Consider the following 24,602-nt stretch of genomic DNA (forward strand, 5'->3'; position numbering starts at 1 on the left):
TGTTAGTGAATTCAGCTGGTGAGCTCATGACGAAAGCTCCCAGTCCCTCCAGAGGGAGGGGGTCCAGCTCTATAAAGGCTCTGCCTTCCTGTTGCGCCAGGCCAGCATTGTGAGGCTGGGGGCAGAAGCTCGGTTCCGTGGCCATGGCAGGCTCAGAAGAGGTTCAGAGGGCGACAGAGCTGATTGAGCAACGACTGGCAGAGGAAGAGGAGAATCAGGTACTGGAGCTTGGGGGGACAGTGGGGGGTTGGAACCAGAGCCACACTGAGGGGCTGCACAAAGACTTTGGAGCTCTAGCCAGTAATTCTGAAAGAAGCAATAGGCCCTGAGGGGATGGGGATAGCGAATGTTAAAAGATAAAATATTCCTCCACTCTGGATCCTGACATTTATTTATCCTGGAGGAAAAGAGGATCATCCCGAATGTCATTTGACTCCTTCAGAGGCTTCCAGTACCTGGGGTCCATCCTAGAAGTGATGCCCTGAACCCACCCTGCTGATGATTGAGGGCCCCAGAACAAAGAGAAGTCCACCCAGGAGAGAAGCTAGGACAAAGGGCAAAGTTAAACACTTGGAACTGGGGACTGAGACAGGGCAGTGTAGGCCCTTGGGAGAGCAGAGGCAGGATAAAGGCTCATTGCTTAAGGATGTCTTTCAGCAGCAGACCCTGAAGTGACAGGGTATAACACAATTTTCCATCCTTGGTATGAAATCACCAGCAGCCATATAGAAGAGCAGGACAAGGAGAGGGGAAACCTAGTTTTGGAAATCAAAAGGTCAAAGGAAAGAGGAAGGGATGAAAAAGGAGGAAGTAAAGAAAGGAACCGTAGCTCATTGTTGACCAGAAGTTGCTACAGCTTGGGCCAGGATTCAAATAATGTGGCAGAGTGTGGGCACAAGGTTGAAATCTCCATTTCCTTTCTGTGTTTGTCACTATCTCAGTATCTTTATCACCACAAACACACACAAACTTAGGAATCCTACTTTCCACTGGCCAGAAGCATGAAAGTGAATCAGTGTCATCCTTGTTCTGGCATCCTGCCACTGACTTCTGGCATATGAAGTCCAAGGACTCAGCAGTCCTTCATCTGTTCATTCAAAGCTCAGAGAATTTAGGACATAGCGTTATCACAGGACCAGGCTGCATGCAAAGAGAGGGAAGCAGCTCTGGCCTGACTAGGATGTTCAAGTTTTAGGAGTCCCCAGAAAAGTAAAAGAAATCTAATTCTAGAAAATAAAATTGTCAAATATCCCCATACTGGGAAGAGTTAGGGCATCAGCTGAGCAGTACCTTAGGCCAGGTGTCATGGGACAAATATTCCCAGGAGCTTGGATTTTTCCTGAGAAGGACAGTCTAATTCTAGTTCACCTGACGTTTTACAGATTTTAAATTGGGGTGGAATTAAGGGATTAAGCCATTTCTAGTCTGGGGGATCCTTAGGAATCCTGGGCAGTTCTACTTTTGGTGTAGAAGCCAATTTGTGGAATAACTAGAAAATTCCAAGCTGAATCTTTGCTGTTTCCCTGAGATAGGCCCAGTCAAGAGCAAATGCCTGTCTCCCCTGATCTACCTAGATCCTGTACTTTGCGGGGTGGGCTGGAGCCTTTGAAGGGGAGTAAAGAGCAAAGCTGTCTGTATAATTGTAGCAGAGTAGTAGGGAAGTGGGAAGCAGGCACATTGTTCAGCTCCCACAAGTTCAAGGACATTCGGCCTTCTCACTCAAAACTGCCAGAATGAGAACTTGTTCCATTTCCAAGGAAATGTGAGTAGAACAATGCATCAAATCATAACTAAATAAATGGTAAAAGAAGGAATGCAAAATGAGACTTGTATGAAAATAGGCAAAGTATGTATGGTCCGCCTAATTTTTGAAAAATTTAATTTTTTAAACCTAGATTCTGTCCTCCCCTTATTTTTATTTGGTTTTTAGCTCAGTTATGGAGTCTAAGCCCTTTGTCTCACTGTGACTAGCTCATTATTTTGATAAAGGTATGCACATTTGCACTAAGGGCCTACTGCGCGCTGGGCCCCAAGTCGAGTCCCACCATAATGTAAGAATGGAAACATCTCAATTAGAGCTCTCTAAATATAGAGTGGGCTGTCTCAGGAGGCAGTGGATTGATTCTCTCTTACTGGAGGCCTTCCAACAAGAGTTGGATGACTGCTTAAAAGGAATGATTCGGAAGCAAGTGTTACTTAGGTACAGATGGGACTAGCTGACCTCTAAGGTTCCTTCCAACTCAGATTCAAGAATCTGGTTTTGTTGGTACTGGGTGCGCTGCTGTCACACAGATGGCTATCCTTCTAGTCTTCAAAAAACTAATGAATGGGTAGCCAACCCTGTAGTGAACCTCTCTGGCCTTGGTGACACTTTGAGTAACACCTACTAAAGCTCAAACTGTCCCCTGACTGCCTTTGAGAATCCAGAGGCACCAGAGTAGGACTTCAGTGGAAGCACCATCTACATTAATTACTACAAAACGTATCTTATTCCTGCACCCACAGAAGTGGTCTGAGTCAAAAGTGCTTACCTAACAACTACCTAATAATTAATTAATCATTACCCTGAGTTAGGACAGGTAGTAGGAAAGCATTCATTGTGGAGAGACAAGACAAACAGGAAATGGAAAGTCCAGGAAACGGCCCCTCCAGTTTCTAGCTTCTTTGCTGCCAGCTATAGTGCCAGTATGGGATTCTCCCAAGCCTAGTTGTGACCTACAAACCCCACATCTTTCCCCTTCCCCTCAAATTAGCTTTATCTCCCTCCCATCCCCCTACCCACACTATTCCTGACCTTTGAACCAGTCCTTGATTTTAGACTCTACAGTCTATCACCTGAGAATCCATTCTGAGATATGGGGGCCTGGGCACATTTTGTGGGTGGTGTGAGAAGGGATATTGATGCCAGCGAAGGTAACTTGATGTTTTCCTGATGATATGGGCAGAGCTAGGTGGAGCAATGGATAGAGTGCCAGGCTTGAAGACAGGAAGACCTGAGTTCAAATTTGACTTCAGACACTTAACTAACTTTGTGACCCTGAGCAAGTCTTTTGACTTCTGTTTGCCTCAGTGTCCTCATCTGTAAAATGGGGATAATAAGAGAACCTACCTCTCAGAGTTTTTGTGAGGATCAAATGAGATAATATACACCCAGCATGGTGCCCAGAGCATATTAAGTCTTATATAAATGTTACCATCATCATCCCTGGAAACAGATGGGGTTATTTAGAATAATGATGATGATGATGGTAGCATATATGTAGTGCTTTAAACTTGGCAAAGCACTTTCCAAATCTCTCACTTAATCCTCACAACAACCCTGTGAGGTAGACACTGTCATTCCTCTGCTACAAATGGAGCTGAGGTGGAGAGAGGAGTGGGGCCACATAGCTAAGTAAATGTCTGAGGCAGGATTCAAACTCTTCAAAAGTCTTCCTTACTCCAAGGTTGGTGCCATCCACTGCACCATCTGGCTATGAAGAAGAGAATTTGAACCCTGTAGCAGCTGAGAAAACGAAAAAGGCACTGGCTGTGGAGCAGGAAAAAAGGAAAGGGAAATCAGGGATGCTGTTTATCTGGGGAGTTTACCAATTAGAAACTTGGTGCCATTAAAATGAAATCCATCCTACGTGGCCCAGTGGAAAGAGTGGTACTGTGCCATAGAGATAGGAAATCAGAGTTCTGACCCTTCCTCCATCTCTCATCAGTTGTGTGACATTGGGCAAGTCACTTAACCTCAAAAGGCTGAAATGACCTGGGAAAGATGAGGATACCAGCTTAGCTGCCTGAAGGCAAAGGCTTCAGCCAAATGGTGTCTAGAATTTGTCACCACCTCTAAGATCTTGGGGGTCCTTGTGTTTAAGGATTTTTATTGGGCTTGGAGTCAGAGGACCAGGGTTCCAATCTTCTGCCAGTTCCTATATGTGTCTGTACATTGGGCAAATCATTTAACATTACTGGGCTTAGGGAGTTTTACTAGAAAACTCTTCAGCTCTAAATCTGTGATCTTCAGATCTAAAATTCTATGACTTTTGACCCAAGGTTGGAGTTAGAAGACCTGTAGCTCTATCACATATGATCCATGTCACTTAACCTGTTTCCCTCAGTTTTTTCATCTGTAAAATGGGCATAATAATTACATCTACCTCTCAGGGTTTGTTGTGAGGATAAAATGAGATGATATTTGTAAAGTACTTTGAACAGTGCCTGGCACCTAGTAGACACTAGATAAGTGTTAGTTTATTATTATGTCCCCAAGTGAAAAATCATAAAAGCAGCGTTGTGTTAGTAGGCCATCCTTGGGCCAAGGAAAGAGATGAAACTCCAGGGCAAGTTAATTGTACAAGAGTTGGATCTGAGCTTAGGTTTCCTTTACCAGAAACTCCATAGTGGCTCGAACATGAAGTCTGGGCTAATGCAGATGGACACACTGGTGCTGGAGGATGAGAAACGTCATGGGTCCCAGAACCTGGCGCTACAGAAGGTCAAGGTAAGAGTCAGTGAGCATTAAATAGCCAAATTCCACTCTGGGAGTTGAGGCCTGGGAACTAAGTTAAGTGGTCCTAGAGCCCACTCTTCCCTTCTCAGCGCTTAGCCCCTTGCTTTGTTCCCCAGTGATGGTGAGGTCCTCCTCTCAATCAGTTAATTTGGAACTTCTTTGTCTCTGTGGAATACTGAAGACCCATTTGCTTTTTCTAAACCTAAGAGATGAAGAGGGAGACAGGGAAATTCCTCTCCTTTTGAGGGAGTTTGGTGTGGTAGAAAGATCACTCAATTTAAAGTCAGGGAACCTGAGATTTAATATTGTCTGTCACTTAGTACTCTTGCAATCTTAGACAAGCTGCTTCATCTTTTACTCTGGGCCTAAGTTTTCTCATCTGTAAAATGAGTGGGTTGGACTAGATTGGCCTCTAAAGTTCCTGCCAGCTCTAAATCTGGCACTCTGTAAGGAAAGGGGAGAAGGAATTAACTCTTCAGGGCTACCGACTTGCCCCTACCTAGGCTTTCCTAAATTCAGACCTTAGACTTAAGTGTTGTCCCCTGACTAGAAGCTGGGGTAGAAGTATAACTAAGGGGAGTCTTTCTCAAAAAAGCATACAGAGGGAAACCCGCCTCCATTTCACTTGTCTCATGTTTCTCATGGCACTTAGTACACAAGGTCTGTGCTCTGAACAGGGCCAAGAGAGGGTGCGAAAAACATCACTGGATCTTCGCCGAGAAATCATCGATGTAGGTGGAATCCAGAACCTCATTGAGCTTCGAAAGAAACGGAAGCAGAAGAAGAGAGAGGCATTAACCCTGGCCCCAGAGCCTCCCCCTGAACCACAGGAAATTGTAAGAGAATCAGGAGGTCTTGTGGAAAAGAGGCACTAGTGGGGAAATGTGGAAAGGAAATACACGATTCAGATGGGACCAGGGTGTGGGGAAGGACTGAGGGGAGAGGAAGATGCTAGCTTTTCAACTTTGAGGGCTGAGGAAAGAATGGCTCTTTCTAGCCTAGCCTAGTTTTCAGTTGTGGAATGTTGTCATAAGACTCTCCCCGTTGGTGGAAATGACAACTCAAAAGATGCCTGACTGCATGAGGGGAAGAATTCGTACAAGGAGCTTTGCTGAGAAGAGACACCTTCCATTCCTGCTTTAAGAGAGGACACATGAAGTTCTGGGCCTTCATGGAGTCATAATTCTTTCTACCAACTAGGAGAGCCTTGTGCAAATATCTGAGTAACCTATATACTATTAGCTTGGGAAGAACAACAGAGATACACTTCTGCTGATGGGTGAGGTGGACCTTGTGGTGACTGGGGTCTTTATCTCAGACTGGACCCATAGAAGAGGAGACGTTCCTGAAAGCTGCTGTGGAGGGAAAAATGAATATCATTGAGAAATTCCTGGCAGATGGCGGTTCTGCTAATACCTGTGATGAGGTAATGGCTCCTCAAACCCCACTCATCAAAGCAGAACAAACACCATTAGCCTCCATTTCTTCAAGGTTAAGATTCTATTTCTGATAGATGTATCGTGGGGGAAATCTGTCTTTTTGAAGGAAAACATGATTGTCATTGAATCACAGAACTTCAGGGTTGAAAGGGATTGTAAAAAAGTTTAGGAATATGTCCTAAAGATACTATCACCATTTCTCAATCTTTTTTGAAGCTTGAGGAACATGTGTTCCATAAACTGATTTCATGGGGAATGATTTTTATTCAGTAGTATCAAGTCAAGAAGACCTGAATTCAAATCCAGCCTCAGATACTTCCTAGCTGTGTGACCCTGGGCAAGTCACTTAACTTTGTTTGCCTCAGTTTCCTCATCTATAAAATGAACTGGAGAAGGAAATGACAAACCAGAGGAGGTCACAAAGAGTCAAATATGACTTAAACAATTGAAACAGTTGAACAACAACAAATAATAAAACGAGACTGTGGTGTCATGCATAGAGTGGTGAAGCCCTTAGACCCAAATTCAGGCTTCTGAGGCCTCCTACTGTGTAACCACAGACAAATCACTTACCCTCTTCCTCAGTTTCCTCCACTGTAAAATGGGACACTAATATCCATAACGCCTAATTCATGGGCAGTTATGGGGCTCAAGTGAGATAATGTCTGTCAAGAATTCTACAAACCTTAAACCATTAGATAAATGATGTCTCTTAGTATTGCTATTAGGCTAGAAGGAGAGGCAGCCTGGCACAGTTGATAGAGAGCTAGCCCTAGACCCAGGTTCAAGTTTTGCCTCTGCCACATACTGAGAAGTCACTGGACCTCTCAATGCTCAGGGATGGAGGGGTCAAACAGACAGTCAGCAACACTGGAGTGCTACTCAACCAGATGAAAATGTAATTGGGACATAGTAACAAAACATGTAAAAATACTAAGTCAGTCTCTGGTGCTATTTGATTTGGGAACTACTGCTATAGGCAACTCTCTTGAGGTTATACATAAGTCAGAGAGCTGCAGCTGGTAGAGGGGGTTTCCCATGCCAATGAAATCCTGTCCCAACCCTCTCCACCCCTAAATCTGTTGCTAATTAATCATGTAGACTTGAGCAAGACACCTCTCCTCTTTCTGTCTTGGTTTCTTAATCTGTAAAATTCATATACTGTTTCTCCAGTCTAGCTTACAGGATCATTTTGAAGAAGAAAGGCATTAGTGTATATTAATTGGTGGTGGTGGTTTTTTTTAAATTGAACACTATAAGAATGATCATGATTACTTCTTTGTGTATTTGTATATACATGTATATCATGTATATGTCTTTGTATATTTTATTTGTCTTAAATCTATCTTTTTCAATCCTCAAGGGAATTCTGCTTTTTATAGATCAGGATTTCATGAATAGATTGATGTTCTCCTTTACCATACACAAGGCCCTGTGGTCTGGTCAAAGATCCACCTTTCCACACTCAAGATCTCATTTGTTTTGGTTTGTCTTCCATGGAAACTGAGGGGCATCAGGAAGGGAGTAAGGGAGTAGGGAAGAAATGGGGGTAGAAGACACTAAACTCTAAAAACCAGACCAGAGGAGAACTATAGTGCCAATGAAATTTCACTTCTCCAGGGAGTGTTGGGGTTGACTGAAGTAGGAGGAGGACTGGGTAGGCCTTAAGGACCCAAGTGCCTTCTAGCTCACCTAAAACCTGGCCTTTAGCTCATGAAAATACCTAGCAGAGGTAAGGTTAAGAGCTGTTACCCAGGCTCTGGGTCATGCTTGGTTTCCTTGGTGGACAGTTTCGCCGGACAGCCCTTCACCGGGCCTCCCTCGAGGGCCACATGGAGATTCTGCAAAAGCTGTTGGACAGTGGAGCCAATGTGGACTTCCAGGACCGGGTGAGTGAGAATATTCCTCTCTTGGGCAAGAATCACCTAACATCTTCCTTGTGCTGGCTTTCTTGAGTATATAATGGGACCAGTATAGCTTAAGCCTGAACACTGATTCTGAGGCCATTTTAGAGTAAGGTCATTGGCCAGGTTTCTTTACTATCTTGTTTGCTTAGACTTGACTCCTTTCTGGGAGGAATGGGGAACCTTGGGAGCCGACTTTTCAATTCTCCTATCTCTTGGGGCCTCTGTGCCCACGTAGCTAGACTGCACAGCCATACACTGGGCTTGCCGCGGAGGCCACCTGGAGGTGGTGAAGCTTCTGCAGAGCCATGGGGCCGACATCAACGTTCGAGACAAGGTGAAGGGTCACAGTTGGGAAGCTGTTGGGGGGTGGGTGAAGGTACAGGCAACTGGGATGATGGGAGGCCAACATGGAAGGAAACTCCCAAAGTAAGGGAGGAAGACTGTGCTTCCCTAGCCCTGAAAACATCCACTATCTTGGACGGAGATGATAGTCTAACTAATGGTGTAGACATACCTGAGTTTGGTATCCATGCCCAGAGGGGCTGAAAGGAAGAATGGTCTTGGGAGAAACCATCACTGTGAGTCATGTAGGATGCCAGGTGGGGCAAAGAGGTAGATTGATTTGTACCACCCAGTACAGGCTGGCAGAAAACTTGGAGTAGGCTTGCTCTCCTTCACATCAGCTCCCTGGGGCAAAGCCTTAGTCACCCTGCCCCAGTTATGACTCAGCCTGGGCTTCCCTAGGAACAACATCCTAGAGAAGATTGAATTGTGGGTACAGTATTCAGCATCCTTTGGGGGCCATCCAAATGGTACAGAATGATATATTAGAAAGTGACAGAATGTCATCCTGTGTCATTGCCCAAATCTCAATCATAAAACTTCTGGGTGAAGAGGAGAGAATCTCACTAGCCCAGCCATGTAATCCTTCAGCTAAGAAGCCGTCCACAGAGCCAGCAGAGAATACAGCCAGAGGTCTAGCGTCCCCTTAGTCAGTAATTCCTATTTCTTTTCCACACAGCTCCTGAGCACTCCCCTCCACGTGGCTGCCCGAACAGGCCGAATAGATATTGTGGAATACTTTCTCTCCATGGGAGTGGATGTCAATTCCAAGGATAGGGTGCGTGCCCCTAATTTTTCTGTTATCTCTTGGGTCTGTGACCAGGGCCTGTGACCCCAGGATTTTCTAGTAGAAGAACCTTGTTCCCAGAGGCCTTTTCTTTCTTTTCTCCAGTACCCTACTTAAAACTGTCCATACCTGGGAATTTAGTGTTGTGGCATTGGGTTGTGCCACACAAGGCTTAGACTTGGCCCTCATTTCCCTTTTATGAACTGTTTTCTCCCCACACCCTAATTACCTTCATGATGGACCACTTGCTACAGGAAGGAGACAGCGCCCTTCATGATGCTGTACGCCTTAACCGCTACAAGATCATCAAGATGCTGCTTCTGCACGGGGCTGACATGATGGCCAAGAACATGGTGAGTGTCCTTGAGGGCCCATACGGCTATCCACTTATGACAAGAAGAGTATCTTCCTCTTTCTAGGGACACCTCTCAAAAGCCCATTTTCCCTTAGCCTTCCAGAAACTCTGTGGTCTCTGTGCAGGGTGCTGGACCCATCTCCCAAAGATGGGACAGCCAACACCTAGAGGAGAGCCAGAAGGAGAACTTCTCAGAAGATCTGGGACAGGGCAGGTGAAACCTTTACAATAGCTTCAGCAGTAACAAGGCTCCAGGCGGAAGTCCTCCAACAGATAAGCTAATGAGAAGACCTTGGGAGGCCCAGGGAAGCAGAGAGACTTAAGTCATACTATCCTGGAGCTATGGTTGGAAGAGACCTTAAGAGGCCTTCTGATCCACCCCCCTCATCCTACAGAGTAGGAAACGGAAGCTGCTGAGGGAGGTTACTTAGCTTGCCCAAGCATCAGAGACAGGATTTCAATCCAAATTTCATTGACTTCTTTCCTGTGTCACATAGCCTCACGCCTGAAAGGAGGAATGACTGGGGGAGGTGCCCCTCTGGTGCCAGGCATCTAAATAAGTCTTCTTTCTCTGTTCCTCTCAGGCTGGGAAGACCCCCACAGACCTTGTCCAGCTCTGGCAAGCTGATACCCGCCATGCCTTGGAGCATCCAGAGCCAGAACCTGCCCAGGGCCAGAATGGTCTAGAGGGGTCTGGCGAGAGCAGGGCTGAGACCCCACAGCCTGTGGCCTCACAATAAACCTCACTCACCAGCTGAAGTCTGGCCCAAGGAAAGGTGGCTATGGAGACTATATCTAGAATGTCACTTTGCTTTCTTACTATGTGGATGATTTTATCTGGCCTCCGGCAGATGTGTGAAACCAGTCTAGGCTCAGTACATAGGTAAACCGTGCAGACAAAGCCCTGTACTCAAGCAGCTTAGAGTAGAGGAGGAAACACACAGGGCTGCTATCAAGTGGGTATTTGCATTCCCTCCCCTCTCACCGCCCTCCATCCTGAAAACCAGAATATAAGAAATTTACTCACAATTAAAATAATTAAGTTTTTGCTATCTGGAGTGGTATTTTTATTTTTCTTCAGCAGAAAGGAAGACATTAAGGAGGGAATGAAGGAGTAGGAAAAGAGGCCAGAGAGAGGAGGAGAAAGAGGAAAATAAATATGGTAATTGTCTCTTCATTGAACTTTCTCTGCAGTAGCCGATGCTGTTAACTATCCTCTTCTCCTGGATACTGTCTCTCAGGATTTTCTCTAATGCTTCTTTCTCTTTACAAAAAAATTATTTCATTAATTATTTCCCATTTACATGTAAAACAATTTTAATATTCATTTTTTAAAAATTTTGAGTTCCAAATTCTCTCCCTTCTTCCTCCCCTCCTCCATCCCTTGGAAGGCAAACAGTATGGTAGCAATTATACAGATGAAATCATGCAAAACATACTTACATATTAGCCGTACTACAAAAGAAATCACACATACACACAAACTAAAGGAAGTTTAGAAATTACACATTAATCTGTGCTTGGAGTTCATCAGTTCTCCCTCTGTAGGTAGATAGCAGTTTTCATCATGTTTCCTTTGGAATTGTCTTGGCCCGTTGTCTTGATCAGAGTAGCTAAATCACATTTAAGCATCCTTCCAACTTTACAGTTTCTATGTACGATATTTTCCTGTTCATTGCCTCCACTTTCTCTTACTTCTCCTCCTGACTCAGTGCCTCTTGTCAGTTTCTTCTTTGCTGAGGAGAAAAGAGGGTGAGGGTGGTGGTGGTGGTGGTGGTATAGACCTTCTGTGTGCCAGGCACAGTAGTAAGCCCTTTATCATTATTACCTCGTTTGCTGGATCATCATCTGTTGTCGTTGCCTCTGTCTCCTAGTTTGTAGGCCCTCCTTTATTTTCTCCACACTCTTGTTCCCACAGATGTAATTACCCTCTATCCTGATGCCTCCTGTATATATACAGTCCTAGTCTCTTTCCTAAGCTCCAGTCTCCCATCACCAGCTGCCTCTTGGACATTTTGAAAGATGGATGTCCTGTAAGCATGTCTCTCAAAAGTCAACATGTTGAAAATGAGTCTTTTCAAACCCACCACTCTTCTGGAATCTGCTCACCATTTCTGACCTTCTGCCATACTGAGGTCATCCACACATTCTGAACCTTGTTGTATCTCCCCTCCGTGGACATGACCCCTTCTCCTCATCCACACAGCCTCTTCTTGTGCATACCCTCCTCTCCCCTTCTCTGGACCAATGCAGTAACTTCCTCCTTGGCCTTCCTACTTCAGGTCCAATCCATCCTCCAAACAGCAGTCAGAGTGACTTTTCCTAAAGCCTGTGTCTGAACATGTCATCTCCACCCCCCCCCCCATGCTCCAACTCCAGTGGCTCCCTTTTGACTCCAAGATCATCCATAAACATTGAAATCTCTTCACAAACTGAGCCCATCCTCTGTTTCTTACCTTCTTACCCATTATGTTCCCCGCTCCCCCTCCCCTTGGTCTAAGATTTCTCATACTTAATGTTTTGCAACGCTCCCCTTCATCTCTGCTCCTTTGCACTTACTACTCTGTGCCTTGGAATCGCTGCTTTCCTTCAGGAATCAGTTCAGGTATGAACTTCTATGTAAGACCTTCCTTGTTCAGTCACTTTTTAGTCATGTCTGACTCTCTGTGACCCCATTTGGGCTTTTCTTAGCAAGGATACTGGTGTGGTTTGCCATTTCCTTCTCCAGCTCATTTTGCAGATGAGGAAACTGAGACAAATGAGGTTAGATGAGTTGCCCAGGGGCACACAGTGTCTGAAGCCAGATTTGAACTGAGGAAGAAGAGTCTTCCTGACTCCATGCCTGGCATTCTATCCACTGCACTATCTAGCTGCCTGAGACCTTCCTCAATTCCCCCTCCCCCCCAGCACCTCCCAAGGTTCTCCTTTCTGTTTTATGTGTATACATGTATGTATATTTAAACATGTTTTCCTTGTTAAAATGTAAACTCCTTGTGCTTGGTTCACAGTAGGCATTTAGTAAATGCTTAATATAGAAAAGTCAGTGTTTCCCCTTCAGGTCTTACATGGACTGCCACTTTCCAGCTCTATCTAAATACTTAGTTGCCAGCTTCCACTCTGATCCTTCAGCATCTGTCTAGCTCTCAGTCCCCCTTCAGAACTCTGCCCCTCACCCTGAGGCATCCTCTGTCTCCTTCCTTTGCTCCCTGCCCCGTTTCAATCTGATTCCCTGCATGCATCAAGCCCCCTCCCCATACCCCATCTGCCTTCCCCCTCCTCGGCCACTGCTGCTGTCGCCCCCCCCTCCCCCCCCAGTCATCTCTCTCTGCCTTGTGACTAGTTTGGGCATTTAAAATGTAATGATCGTGTTCTTGGGGCCCCTTCCCATGTACTCAGCAAAATCTGAAGTGAGGGGAGGAGGCAGGAAAGTTATTCCATCCTGGGCACTCGCTGTGTCTTGACCTGGCATTGGTAGATTTTTATGCATGCCTTTGAGTCAATCTGTGCACTCATCCTCAAGTTTCTTAATATGGGTGGGGAGTCGAAGTTTCTGGAAGAAGGAGGTGCCTGTATGCCAGCTACATGTTCTCTCTGTCCTTCTGTAACTCTGGAAGCAAAGTCTACACCGAAAGGCCTGTGTGCCCTGGAATCAGCACTGGACTCAACCCCTTACTGGGCAGCTCCCACGAAACCCACTTCACAAAGACACCTTGGGGCTAGAAGGGAGGAAGACGCCCCGGGGGAGCTGTCCAAAGGACAACCCTTTAAAAAACAGAAAACTCTATGGAAGCAGGAGGGAGGAGGACCAGGGAAAACAGCTGTCAGCCAATCAGTGACCACAGAGCAGCTCTGGTGCCCCCTCCCCCTTCCCTGGGCCAGAGACCGGAAAACAGAGCTCTGCAAATCCCTCCCGCTTAGGACTGGGATTCCTTCCCTCTAGAAAGGCAGCAGAGGGAAAGCTCAGCCTAATCTGGGGGACTGTGCCTCTTGAGGACAGACTAGCCCCCCTAGCTTTGCCAAGAGACTTGTCTATGGCTCTTGGGACAGCTGCCTGAGACATTGCCTCTCAGGAACGGGGTGCAGCGAGGCGTGGAAGGAGGCCTGCATCCTGACAGGCTGGGCCCTGGGTTTGAATTACAGCCTTGCTGCTGTGCTTGCTGATCTGTTACTACTGGATCACCTTTGGGCTAAGTGATCTCTAAGTTCACTCCAGCTTCATATCTTATGAACGCCCTTCCACTCTCTCCCTCCTCAGCCAAAGCTTCTCACCTGTCTGTGGACCCTGGAGTCAGGGGGCAGCAGCAAATTTTTAACTAGAACTATTGATTATTAACAGGAGGAGAAAGCTCAGGTTTGACTCCAGGGCAGGGGCACAGAGCAGCCAAGTCAGACTTCTCAGGGATATGCTGGCACCCCAAGTCTGGTCCTCTGTGAGGCTGGGGGCAAAGGGGCTAGGCAGATGTTTGGTGCGGAGTCTGACAGGGTGGACCTCCGGAGAGGGGAGGAAGGTGGACATTGCGGGCATCTACCCTCCAGTGACCACTCCATTCACGGCCACAGCAGAGGTGGACTATGGGAAGCTGGAGGAGAATCTGTACAAACTGGGCACCATCCCCTTCAGAGGTAAGGTGAATCCTGGAAGTGGGCAAGGGAGGCAGGACAGAGACTAGGAGTCAGGCAGCCTTGGATCTAAACAAGTTGCTTACTTTTCCCAAGGCTTCAGTTTCTTCATCTGTGAAATGGGCAGGTTACGTTAGATGATTCCTCATGTCCCTTCCAGAGCAAAGATTCTGTGATTCAGTGGTTGATGAGGAGCAGGGGTGCTCATTAGGTTGTATACCAGTGGTCAGCATTTATTCAGCCCAGAGCCCACAGACTTCTCCCCAAGGGGAGGTGGGCAAAGTTTTCCAGAGATGGAGAGGAGTTGGTATTTTCCTTTGCATGAGAAAAAGGGAGCCCTCCCCTGAGACTGGGATTTCTGAGTGCCTGACAGTCCCTTTTCTGGAACTCTTATGAAGATGGATCCCATTTGTCTTGCTTCTGCAGTCTCTACCTCCATCTATCACTCCCTGAATCTGAGTAAGAATTTTCAGGGTAATTCTCTTACCTGCTTCTGGTTCTTCCTCTCCCCTTCCCTATTAGTTTATGACCCCCTCAAGGGCAGGAACTGTCTTTCACCTTTCTTTGTATCCCCATTGGTTAGTACAGTACCTGGTACACATTAATAAATGCTGATTGACCAACTCCTGCAATTGACTTTGGTCCCCTCCTTTATGTGCTATTGACTTTCCTTTCCTCTCATCTTTACTGACCAATATTTAGAGAAGGCTCCATGAGTAGCTGGATGGACAACAATAGTAGTTTATTATTTTCATCACTACTACTATTGTGAACTCAGGAGTGCCTGACGGTGTGGCTTTCACAACCCCCAGCCATCCTTTTGGGAGATCTTTCTTGCCTTTGCTCAGATCCATAGTCCCCTGGACTGCCTCAGGGTAGATAGTACCCTGTGGAATGTAGAATTTTCCTTTCAGTGTAGTTTCTTGTATGATCCTGTGGCCACTTGCTAAAGGGAAAGGTTCATCTAAGGGAAGGGATCTCAACCTTTTTTTCTGTCATGGACCATATTTGGTGGTGAAACCTAGGGGCCCCTTCTTAGAAGGCATAAAATAAAATACATAGGCCTATGAAGGAAAGCAATTATATTGAAATAGTTATCAAAATATATGTATTTTTTGTAAAGCTTTCAGGGACCCCTAAGCTAGACATGGACCTAACAGGTATGGTTAATACCAGCCTTGGATATGCAGTATACCTGAGAGATGCCCCACCTATTTAATTGCCATGGGCTATTGGTGGGCACTGAGTGTTGGTAGAAGCACTGGGCCAGTGGTTGAGATATAAGTGCTTGCCCAGGTGGGCTCCATCCTTACCCCAGCTGTGGAATATTCTTTAAGAGATCAGAGGGGGCACAGGGTGGAAAATGAAACTTGCCTCCCTTTGCTTAGTTCCACAAAGTGGACACAACAAACCCAAGCCCAAAGGTTTCTAACAGATAATATGGTGGCTCACCTCATAAGACCTGGCCAGCCTTTTAGAGGTAGCCCAATGTTACCCCCATTTTTAAAAAAAAGTAAGCTATACAGCTTAGGGAGCCTATAGGGTGTCTCTGGGAAGTGGGTTTTTTAGAAATGGGAGCTGCCCAGTAAGAGGACAAATTCAGTGCTGATTCAAGGCCATGGTGTGGACTTTGCTTCTGGCAGTTACAGGACAGAGAGAATGTGTAATGGGCATACAGGCACCCCTTGCTTCCAGAAGCTTCTACTCTAAAACTACTTTAAGAAACATGAAAATGATCTCAGATTGACTCAAAGGCATGCATAAAAATCCACAGATGCCAGTTCAAGACACAGTGAGTACCCAGGATGGAATAACCTTCCTGCCTCTTCCCCTCACTTCAGGTTTTATTGAATATGTGAAAAGGGCCCCCAGACAAGATAATTTTACTTTTTAAATGCTGAGACTAAACCAGCTGAAGGGTGTTTCCTTACACTTTGACTCAGCCCCAAGCAAGTTGAATTCAGCATCTAATTCACTAGGTCTGGTGCCCATGTTAAAACTATGTCATGCCCTAAAGCATTATATGTTGGTATCAACACATACCTCTTTGATGAGGGACAGACACACCAATCTTCCTATAGCTCTGCACGGTCTATGAACTGTGGTTTTCATGTTTTGCCATCTAGGCCCCAACTCAGATAAGTTGTAGCCCTGGCAGGGCTCATGAGTAAATATGGAGGGTTTCATGGATCAGGTGGGAGCAAGGGTTCCCCTAGTATGGTACTGATAAACCCTGTTACAGAAGCTTCCTGCCCAGCCTTGGTAGATTTCTCCCTGGAACTAGGAAAGCAGGTAAGCTCAGGGCAGATTATCAAGAAAAGAGTTGAACAGAAGATATCATCTGTGGATGCAGGTGCCCTGGGACAAGGGCAGAAGGGAGTTAGTTGACAGGACGGATCCTCCCAAGAGCCCTTGGAAGGGAACATCCCAGGAACACCTGCCCCAAGGCAGGCATTTGGTAGTCCTCTGAGCCTCAAGTAGTGTATAGGTGGTACAGTTTCCCTTCTGATGGGTCAGGCCCTAACTGGTCTCCCTTGCCCCCTGAGTAGCCACAGCCACAAGGAACCTTGGGAGACACAGTCAAGGCTCCTACTGGTCAGGGCTTTTTTCATCCCATTCTAGCTTGACTTTTCTAATGGATTTTTGGCCAGTTGCCCTGTATTAGTGGGTGGAAGGCTACCATGGATGTCTTCTTTAAAGCTTTTTTGGTTCAAACATGCATTCAATGTTCAAAGGGGAGAAACAGCTTGATGCTTTTCAGGAAGAAGCCTTTTGTATTAGACAAGTTGCAGTACACTCCAGTAGAAAGAGAACTGGCTTTAGAGTCTCAGGTCCTGGGTTCATGTCCTGCCCTTCTCCTTAGTCAGTAAACACTTAGTAAGTGTTAGAATATTTACTAATGTCCTGGGAGCTGTGCTATAAGTGCTTTGGGGGGGGGGGAGAAGGAAGGGAGGAACAAAGAAAGGCGAGAAGACCTTCCTTGCTCCCAAGGAGCTCAGACAACATGCAAACTACTATGCACAAACAAGCTACAGAGAAGATAAACTGGAGATAATCTACTGGGGTAAGGCACTGGCATTAAGAGAGGTCAGGAAAGGTTGGTTTATTTGGAGGCAGTCTGGGTTAAGTGACTTGCCCAGGGTTACACAGCTAATAAGTGGCTGAGGCTGGATCTGAATTCATGTCCTCTTGACTCATCAGGCTCGTGCTCTATCCCTCCATCTTCCCCCAGGAAAGGTTTTTTAAAGGAGGTAAGATTTTAACTGGGACTTGAAGTCAGAGAACCAGAAGGTGGAGATAAGGAGGAAAACCTCTATGGGCCTGGAAAAAACTCATAGCAGGAGACAAAGGGACCTCAGATGATCTTCTGGAGCCTTGATTCCCTCATCTTTAAAATGGGGGGAGGGGAAGGAAAGAGAGAATGGACTTCAGTAGTTGGCTTCTGAGGTAACTTCTAGCTCTAGATATAAAACCTATGACGCTAAGGAATAAAAGGTACTGATTTTACACAGACAAAACTTTAATGGGATCACAGACTGGAAGGAATCATCTCATCCAACGCCCTCATTTTACAGATAAGGAAACTCAGACCTAGAATGGTGAAGGAATTTGTTAAGGTCTTATAGTTAAAGATGTAGTAGGGGATTTAAACTTAAGTCCTCTGACTCCCAATCCAGCAAACTTTCCATCCTGCATGATCTCAGGACAGGAAGGGTTAGTACTATAAGTAAGGCGGTTGGTTCCCCAGTAATCTCTATTGATGGAAGGAAAGCATCCTTAGTCTTTGTGAAACTGAGGACATCGCACGCCTGATCTTTTTGGCGTTGGAAAGCAAAGTTCTAGAAACCCCTTCGCTCTAAGGCTGAGAGAGGCCATTTAGAGAATGCGAAACATTATTCTGAATACAAGAATGCTAGGCCATCTGAAGACTGGAGATGGCAGCATATGGAAAGCCCCTTGGTGGTTTTTCAACATCTGAAGCAGGTGAAAGGATGCTAGAGAATGTCCTTCAAACAGATTAAGAAAAGCCAGAATTAGGTTAAGCAATTAAAAACAGTTGAAATGTTTACTTTTCTTTATACCTTGCACTAAATTGTCTAGAGTCTAAAACCTCTTGCAGATACCTCACTGGCCATGTGATCCTGGGCAAGTTACTTAGTCTCTGCCTCGGTTTCCTCATCTGTATAATGGGGATATTCATAGCACTTCCTTCCCAAGGTTTGTTATGAGGATAAAATGAGATATTTGTAAAGTGCTTTACAAACCTTAGAAACCTCTAATGTAAATGCTGACCATTCTTATGGATGCAGCTGGTGGAGCAGCAACTAGGGAGGGCATTTGGTCTGGAAGCTGGAAGACTTGAGTTCAGATCCAAGCCTCTGGCATTTCTTAGTTGCTGCGTCATCCACAGCACAATCACAAATTCTGATTGCCTCAGTTTCCTCATTTGTAAAACAGGCATAATAATAGCATCTTCCTCACAGGGCTGATGTGTGGATCAAATGAAATAATATTTGTAAAAAAGCATACACTTAGCACAGTGCCTGGCACATAGTAGGCACAATGAAAATACTAATTCCCTTCTTCCCCTCTTTGTTTTTATTTATCATTTTAAATTTGAAAAAATTTCAAGGGAAAGCTAGGTGGCACAGTGGATAGAGCACCAGCCTTGGAGTCTGGAGGACCTGAGTTCAATCTCTCCTCGGACACTTGATGCTTACTAGCTGTGTGACCCTGGGCAAGTCACTTAACCTTGACTGCCTCCTCCCCCACAAAATTCAATGCTCCTTCCACCAGCCTTATATATATTTTCTTATCCTGTTCAATTTCTTTCTGCAAATCCTTCATAAAGGATCTATCTAATGCACTGGAGACTTCCCTTTAGGTCTTTTAAAGGTGCAAATGCAGATACCACTCACATTGCCAATCTGTTGGTTATCTCTCACTTTGGTAGTATGAGTGTCCGACCTTGTTTTCTAGGCAGACTTGCCCTTGATGTCTTTTACACCTTTCCTTTAGTGCCAGTTATCCTTGGTGACCCATGAGACAGAATTTAAAAGTGAATATTAATGCTTTTTGAAATAAGGTAAATATTTCTACAAAAGGGTGGCAGTCATTATCCAAGGTGTCATTGCTTACCTGCTGGTTATTCCCAGTGTTTGGGAGGAAATAACCAGCATCTGAATAGCTATTGCTTCAAATCCAAGGCTTTAAAATAAAAGCTCATGTCAACAATTGAGTCATCTCTCTCTCTCTCTCTCTCTCTCTCTCTCTCCCTCTCCTAGGTTCAAAGCCAGGTAATTTCCTTTTCCCCCATTTTTTTTCTTTGTAAATTCTGAACATCAAATAAAATTAATATTTTCATATGTGTTGTGAATCAGGAGAAAATTATACAAGAAACTGCAAATGTCTATTAATCAACCTGTACTTTTCACAGCTTCCTTGCTTGTATGTGATTCCTTCTGGCCTTCTTTCTTCTAACTTCGAGTGGAAGGGAAAGTCTATCATTAACCCCACTTTTTTCTCTCATCTTTCCACCCTCCAGTTGAGGGAAAAAAACCAAAACCCTTGTAACAAATATATTTAGTCAAAAAATTCCAAATTCTCACATCATCCATGCCCAGAAATGTGTGTCTTTCTTTCATCATGAGTCCATCACCTCTTTGTCAAGGAGTGAGGTGCTTCGTCATGGGTCCTCTAGAACCATGATCTTCCAGGTAGTTTTCCAATACTGCCCCCATGCTGAGCTAATCACTTGTGCTTCCCCCAGTTGAGGCCTAACACCATTCCAGAATGTTCTCCATGACCTCCCCTCCTTCCCTTCTTGATCTCAGGACTACATTCTCTTCTGTGGCCAGGAGGCAAAGGATGGAGACAATACTTAGTGATTAAGTAGCAGAAGAAGACTCCAGATAAAGCAAGAGAGTGGTCCAGGCTCTGTCTGTAGGGAAGGGAATGGCAGCCTCAGCTAATAAGTTAGTTTCTAATAATAATTAGGGCATCGAGGTTGGTGAAGTGAGCACTGGGCTCAGGAAGACTCATCTTCCAGAGTTCAAATCTGGCCTCAGACACTTACTGGCTTGTGTGACCTTGGGCAAGTCACTTAACGATTTGCCTCAGTTTCCTCATCTGTAAGATGAGCTACAGAACAAAATGGCAAACCACTCCAGTATCTTTGCCAAGAACACCCCAAAATGAAGAGTCAAGACTCAACAACAACAACAAATAATAATAATAACTAATGACCTGTCTTCAGGAGGGTGAATAACCAAACTGTAGAATGAGTCATATGCAGAGGTGGCGGTGGAGGAGGAGGAGGACTGCCTCATTGGCTTCTGGTTTGATTGTGTTACCCTTCCAGTGAACTTGGGGAAAGAAACCTGGCTAGGGCAACAGACCCCAGCTCCCTCTGTTGGGTGCTCCAGCATTGCCAGGCCTCCCCCAAGCACTGTTGGGGCTTACCTGCCCACCCCTCCCAGGTATCTCCCTCACAATGGGCTTCATTGCTGAGGTGGGGGAGGGGCCTTCCCCAGGGAGTAGAGGAGCAGGGATCTGCCCTGCAGACACCCTTTGGGGTGCCTTTCAGCATGAGCCAGGTTACCTGGGCTCCCCATTTCCTTTTATCTCTTATCTCCCCATGCTCTATTCGCTCAAGCTGATTGGCTCAGGGTCCTGGAGAGCCTGGTTTTACTTACCCAGCAACCATCATGCAAGGTGGTGCTGGCGGTCAGCCTGCTGCTGGGGGCTGGAGGCCTCTGCCTCTGGTTCCGCTGGAAGAAGAAGTCCACCAAGAGCCTACAAGATTGTAGTAAAAAATCCGCAGCACCCACTGCCATAGAGAATAAGAGTGATCCCTGGATCAAGTCCCACTTCAGCCGCCTTTCAGATGAAAAGTTATGTGCCATGCTGCAAGAAGGTGGGAGTGGGGAGGCCAGTTCTGCTAGTACCAACGTGCAAGTGGAAACCTGTACCTCAAGCCTTAAAGAAGGGAGAAATGTTGATTTCCACAAGGAATCCTATATCAGCAGGCAGAGGATGTCAGGAAGCAAAGTGTTCAAGGATTCCCACAGAGAGTCTTCCAAGTCGAGCTCAGCAGATGAGTCAGTATGGGCATCGGTAGCTGCCTGTGTGCGGGACATTGACATCAGTGGTCGGCACTTAGCAAATTCCATGCTTCAGCGGGCCACGGACTACCAGAACACTGGTCATTTGGAATCCAAGGATATTAATAAGGAGGAACTCAAGGCTCTGGAGAAAGTAGAGATGAAAATCAAAGGGAATTTGCTGATCCATCGGGAAAACAATGTAGCCGGCTCAAGCAGTGGCTACCACTATCATGGCAATAACAGCCAGCCACCGCACAGCCAACGGGTGCCCCATGCTTATTTTGAAGTTACCTAATCAGGCTGGCATCATCTCATTCTCTCAACTGCGACAACATAGTTGCATTACTCAAGGACTGTCCCACCACTTCCCTTATCCTGCCTCAGGTCTGAGGAGAGGTAGTTTTAAATGCTGGTCAAAGGGATTTCTGCTGATGTGTCTCGGGACCCATCAACCCAGCTGGGTCAGTGAAACATTTGGACCTTTAACAGTGCCTACAGGATGCCAGAGATGGAAAATCTAGCACAGGGAACCATGGTGACCTGCTAAAGAAGAGACAAAAAAAGAGGGGAAAGTTGTGCCTTCAGAACAGACTTTGCCTCTCTGAGATGGCCAGTGATGAAGAAATCCACAGAAAGGACATCAGTCCATTGGCTCCTTGGGAAGGTACCAGGAGCAACCTTCAGGATAACGGAGGGAAGTGCTCAATGGCCCAGGACCTGAACCCCCCCAAAAGCATGGGATTTAACTGAAGAAAAATGCCTGCAAATGAGTCAATAAAACCTTGCAATACTGTGGCTCAGTGTCTGAGGACTTCTTTGGAAGCTGGGAGATAGGTAGAGAATGCACCTGATGTTGTTGGATTCCTCCATCAGTTGCAATCTGGGTGTCTAGATTACGGGAGCTATGATGTATTTTGTGGGACCCCACTTATGCCCCAGGCACAGGCTCCTGTGACATTTAACACTCTTCTGAGAAACCAAAGAAGAGGAATTTGTGAGGTGTTGATTTTTGTAGGGTAGCAGGAGCCCTCCAGGAGAGAGTGAACATTTAAATGAGCAGGTAGACTTTCTCTTCCTATCCCCTCTACTTCAATTTGTGGAGCCATGACCTCCTACTCTGATACCTTTTAATCCTTTCCCATTGAATGGATGAAAGGCCTTATCTTAGAAGCACCTACTAAGTGCCTGATGCTTGTGCTGAACACTGGGGCTTCACATACAAGCTTAAAAGATAATCCCTGTCCTCAAGGAGCTACTTATTCTAGTAGGGAAAGACCTCACATAGAGGGGAGTGGTAGGCAGGCAGGAGTATTTTGGATAGCGAAGTTCCAGGGATGGTAATTAGAGAGTAACTGATTGACAGTATTTGCCACTGACAGAAATTCTAGTGTGTATTTGATTATTTTTCTCACCAAAAGCCCTCTGTTATTGTTGTTGAGTTGTGTCCAACACTTCATGGAAGCCTAATTACAAAATCAGAAGATTGGTTTGCCAACCATAGAAAGAGAGTAAAGGGAATGGAGATCTGTAAGAAATATTTCCACCAAAAATTGGGGTTTTCCTGGCAAAGATACTGGAATAGTTCACCATTTCCTTCTGTAGCTCATTTTACAGATAAGAAAATGAGGCAAGCAGGGTTAAGTGACTTGCCCAGAGTCATGCAGCTAGTAAATAACTGAGGCCAGATTTAAACTCAGAGAGATGAGTCTTCCTCACTTCAAGCTCACAGCTCTATCCACTGCACCACCTAGCTGCTGCCCTCCATCCCTGTACAAAATGCTTGCCCTGTTTCTGTTTCATTAATCCTACTCCCACTTCAGTGCCTTTTCTCTGTGCAGGTGAATTGTCCTTATGCTTCCCATTCCTTCCTTCATGAGCTGTTGAAGATAAGGTCTACCTCCAGCTGGTATTATCTCTTCTTCTGTCCTCACAATCTGTCTAACCCATCCCTCATTTTCTCTAAATCCTCTCTTGCACTCCTTAGTTCAACAGGGACCTTTCTTTCTCACTTTTTAATCCCCAGGCTACCAAGAGGCCATTTCCCCTGAAAGAATGTGGCTGAGACCCAGTCAGACAGCTAGTATTTATTAAGTGCCTACTATGTGCTAAGTGCTAGACCAGAGGCATGTCTAGAAAGTTTTTCACCCATGGCAAGAAACTGCACCCAGCTCCCTATGTTAACAAATTATCCTAACTGACTAAATACTGAGTTATGGTGTTTCTGTGCTGTAAGCAGCACTGTTAACATTCTCTGCTCTCAAAATTCAGCCCTCTGGAGAATAAACTCCAATTTATTGCTCTGTTGGGAATCCTTTTTCATATATCTTCTGAATTACTAGTCCTAGGTCTAACCAAATGTGGATGATTCAAATTGAACATCATCATCCTTCTGTATGGGATCCAGTAGAGTCAATAATAGACAATTTTGCTGCTTCTTCTTTCACTGAATTGAATTACTAGTAAAAGATGATGTAAATGAGAAAGATCACCTAGCTTGTGAGGTACTCAGACAATGACCTTGTGAGTCACAGTGGTGGGGCCACAACCATGGTGTAAGGTGTGACCTTTAACATCATAGGTTTAGAAATTTAATTTTATCAATTCCCTCTAGGATGATCAAGGTATGAGGAGTTTACTTATACCAGCCAAATTCACTAGAGACTGATTTATAAACCAGATTGAATTAATAGGAATTATTCTTGGGAGCTGTACCTTGTCTGAAAACTGTTACCTGCTGTCTGCACAGGGCCCTCTCTCTTGGGGAGCAGGTTCTCTAGGAAACCTAATTACAAAATCAGAAGATTGTTTTGCTGACCGTAGAAAGAGAGTAAAGGGAATGGGCTATTCATAAGGGATATTTCCATCAAAAATTGGTAGAATCTATTGAAATGCCTTTCTCTCCTTTAGGGATTTGTTGTTCAGTCATGTCTGACTTTTTGTGACCCCATGGACTATAGCATGCCAGGCCTGTCTATTCTTCACTATTTCCCAAAGTCTGTCCAAGCTTATGTTCATTATTTCCATGATACTATCTATCTCATCCTCTGCCATCTCCTTTTTCTTTCCCAACATCAAGGCCTTTTCTAATGAGTCCTGTCTTCTCATTATGTAACCAAAGTATTCAGCTTCAGTATTTATCCTTACAATGAGAAGTTTGAATTAATTGTTGACTGATTTGATCTCCTTGCTGTCCAAAGGACTCTCAAAAGTCTTCTCCAGCATCACAATTCAAATGTGTTGATTCTGTAGTGCTCATCTTTCCTTATGGTCCAACTCTCACAGTCATATGTCACTACTGAAAAAACCATAGCTTTGACTACATGGACCTTTGTGAGCAGGGTGATGTCTCCGTTTTTAGTATGCTTTCAAGCATCTTTTAAATTCATGGCTACAATCACTACCTACAGTGATATTTGAGCCCTAGAATATAATATTTGAGAGTTTCCATTTCTTCTTCCTCCATTTTCCAGGAAGTGAGGGGACTAGTTGCCAAGATCTTAATTTTTTTAGTGTTAAGCTTCAAGCCAGCTTTTATACTCTCCTCTTTC

At 45.2% G+C, this 24,602-nt stretch overlaps 3 protein-coding genes across 5 annotated transcripts in view; all 3 read left to right on the plus strand.

Moving 5' to 3' along the window:
• The first annotated feature begins 56 nt into the window (after positions 1–56).
• On the plus strand, positions 57–10,378 carry ANKRD2 (ankyrin repeat domain 2). 2 transcript variants are annotated; one of them, XM_072626623.1, is made up of 9 exons: positions 57–218; positions 4,379–4,489; positions 5,176–5,334; positions 5,817–5,924; positions 7,728–7,826; positions 8,080–8,178; positions 8,866–8,964; positions 9,228–9,326; positions 9,913–10,378. In XM_072626623.1, the coding sequence occupies exons 1-9, from the start codon at positions 144–146 to the stop codon at positions 10,066–10,068; spliced, it is 1,005 nt and encodes a 334-aa protein (XP_072482724.1). In that variant the 5' UTR covers positions 57–143; the 3' UTR covers positions 10,069–10,378. The 2 variants fall into 2 exon arrangements, with proteins under 2 accessions (XP_072482724.1, XP_072482725.1); XM_072626624.1 differs by lacking the exon at positions 5,817–5,924.
• Positions 10,379–13,240: 2,862 nt separating this feature from the next.
• HOGA1 (4-hydroxy-2-oxoglutarate aldolase 1) overlaps positions 13,241–24,602 on the plus strand; it is a 36,005-nt gene continuing 24,643 nt past the window's right edge. For both annotated transcript variants that reach the window (XM_072626631.1, XM_072626635.1), the window contains exon 1: positions 13,241–13,951. In XM_072626631.1, coding sequence (XP_072482732.1) covers positions 13,732–13,951 — 220 coding nt within the window. In that variant the 5' untranslated portion in view covers positions 13,241–13,731. The remainder of the gene's footprint in view (positions 13,952–24,602) is intronic.
• C1H10orf62 (chromosome 1 C10orf62 homolog) lies at positions 15,096–21,849 on the plus strand. Its single transcript, XM_072647697.1, has 3 exons — positions 15,096–15,108; positions 20,310–20,427; positions 20,545–21,849. Exons 1-3 carry the CDS (start codon positions 15,096–15,098, stop codon positions 21,347–21,349), a joined length of 936 nt encoding a protein of 311 aa, XP_072503798.1. The 3' UTR covers positions 21,350–21,849.

This window comes from Notamacropus eugenii, chromosome 1, assembly GCF_028372415.1.
Source record: "Notamacropus eugenii isolate mMacEug1 chromosome 1, mMacEug1.pri_v2, whole genome shotgun sequence".
Lineage (NCBI taxonomy): Eukaryota > Metazoa > Chordata > Mammalia > Diprotodontia > Macropodidae > Notamacropus > Notamacropus eugenii.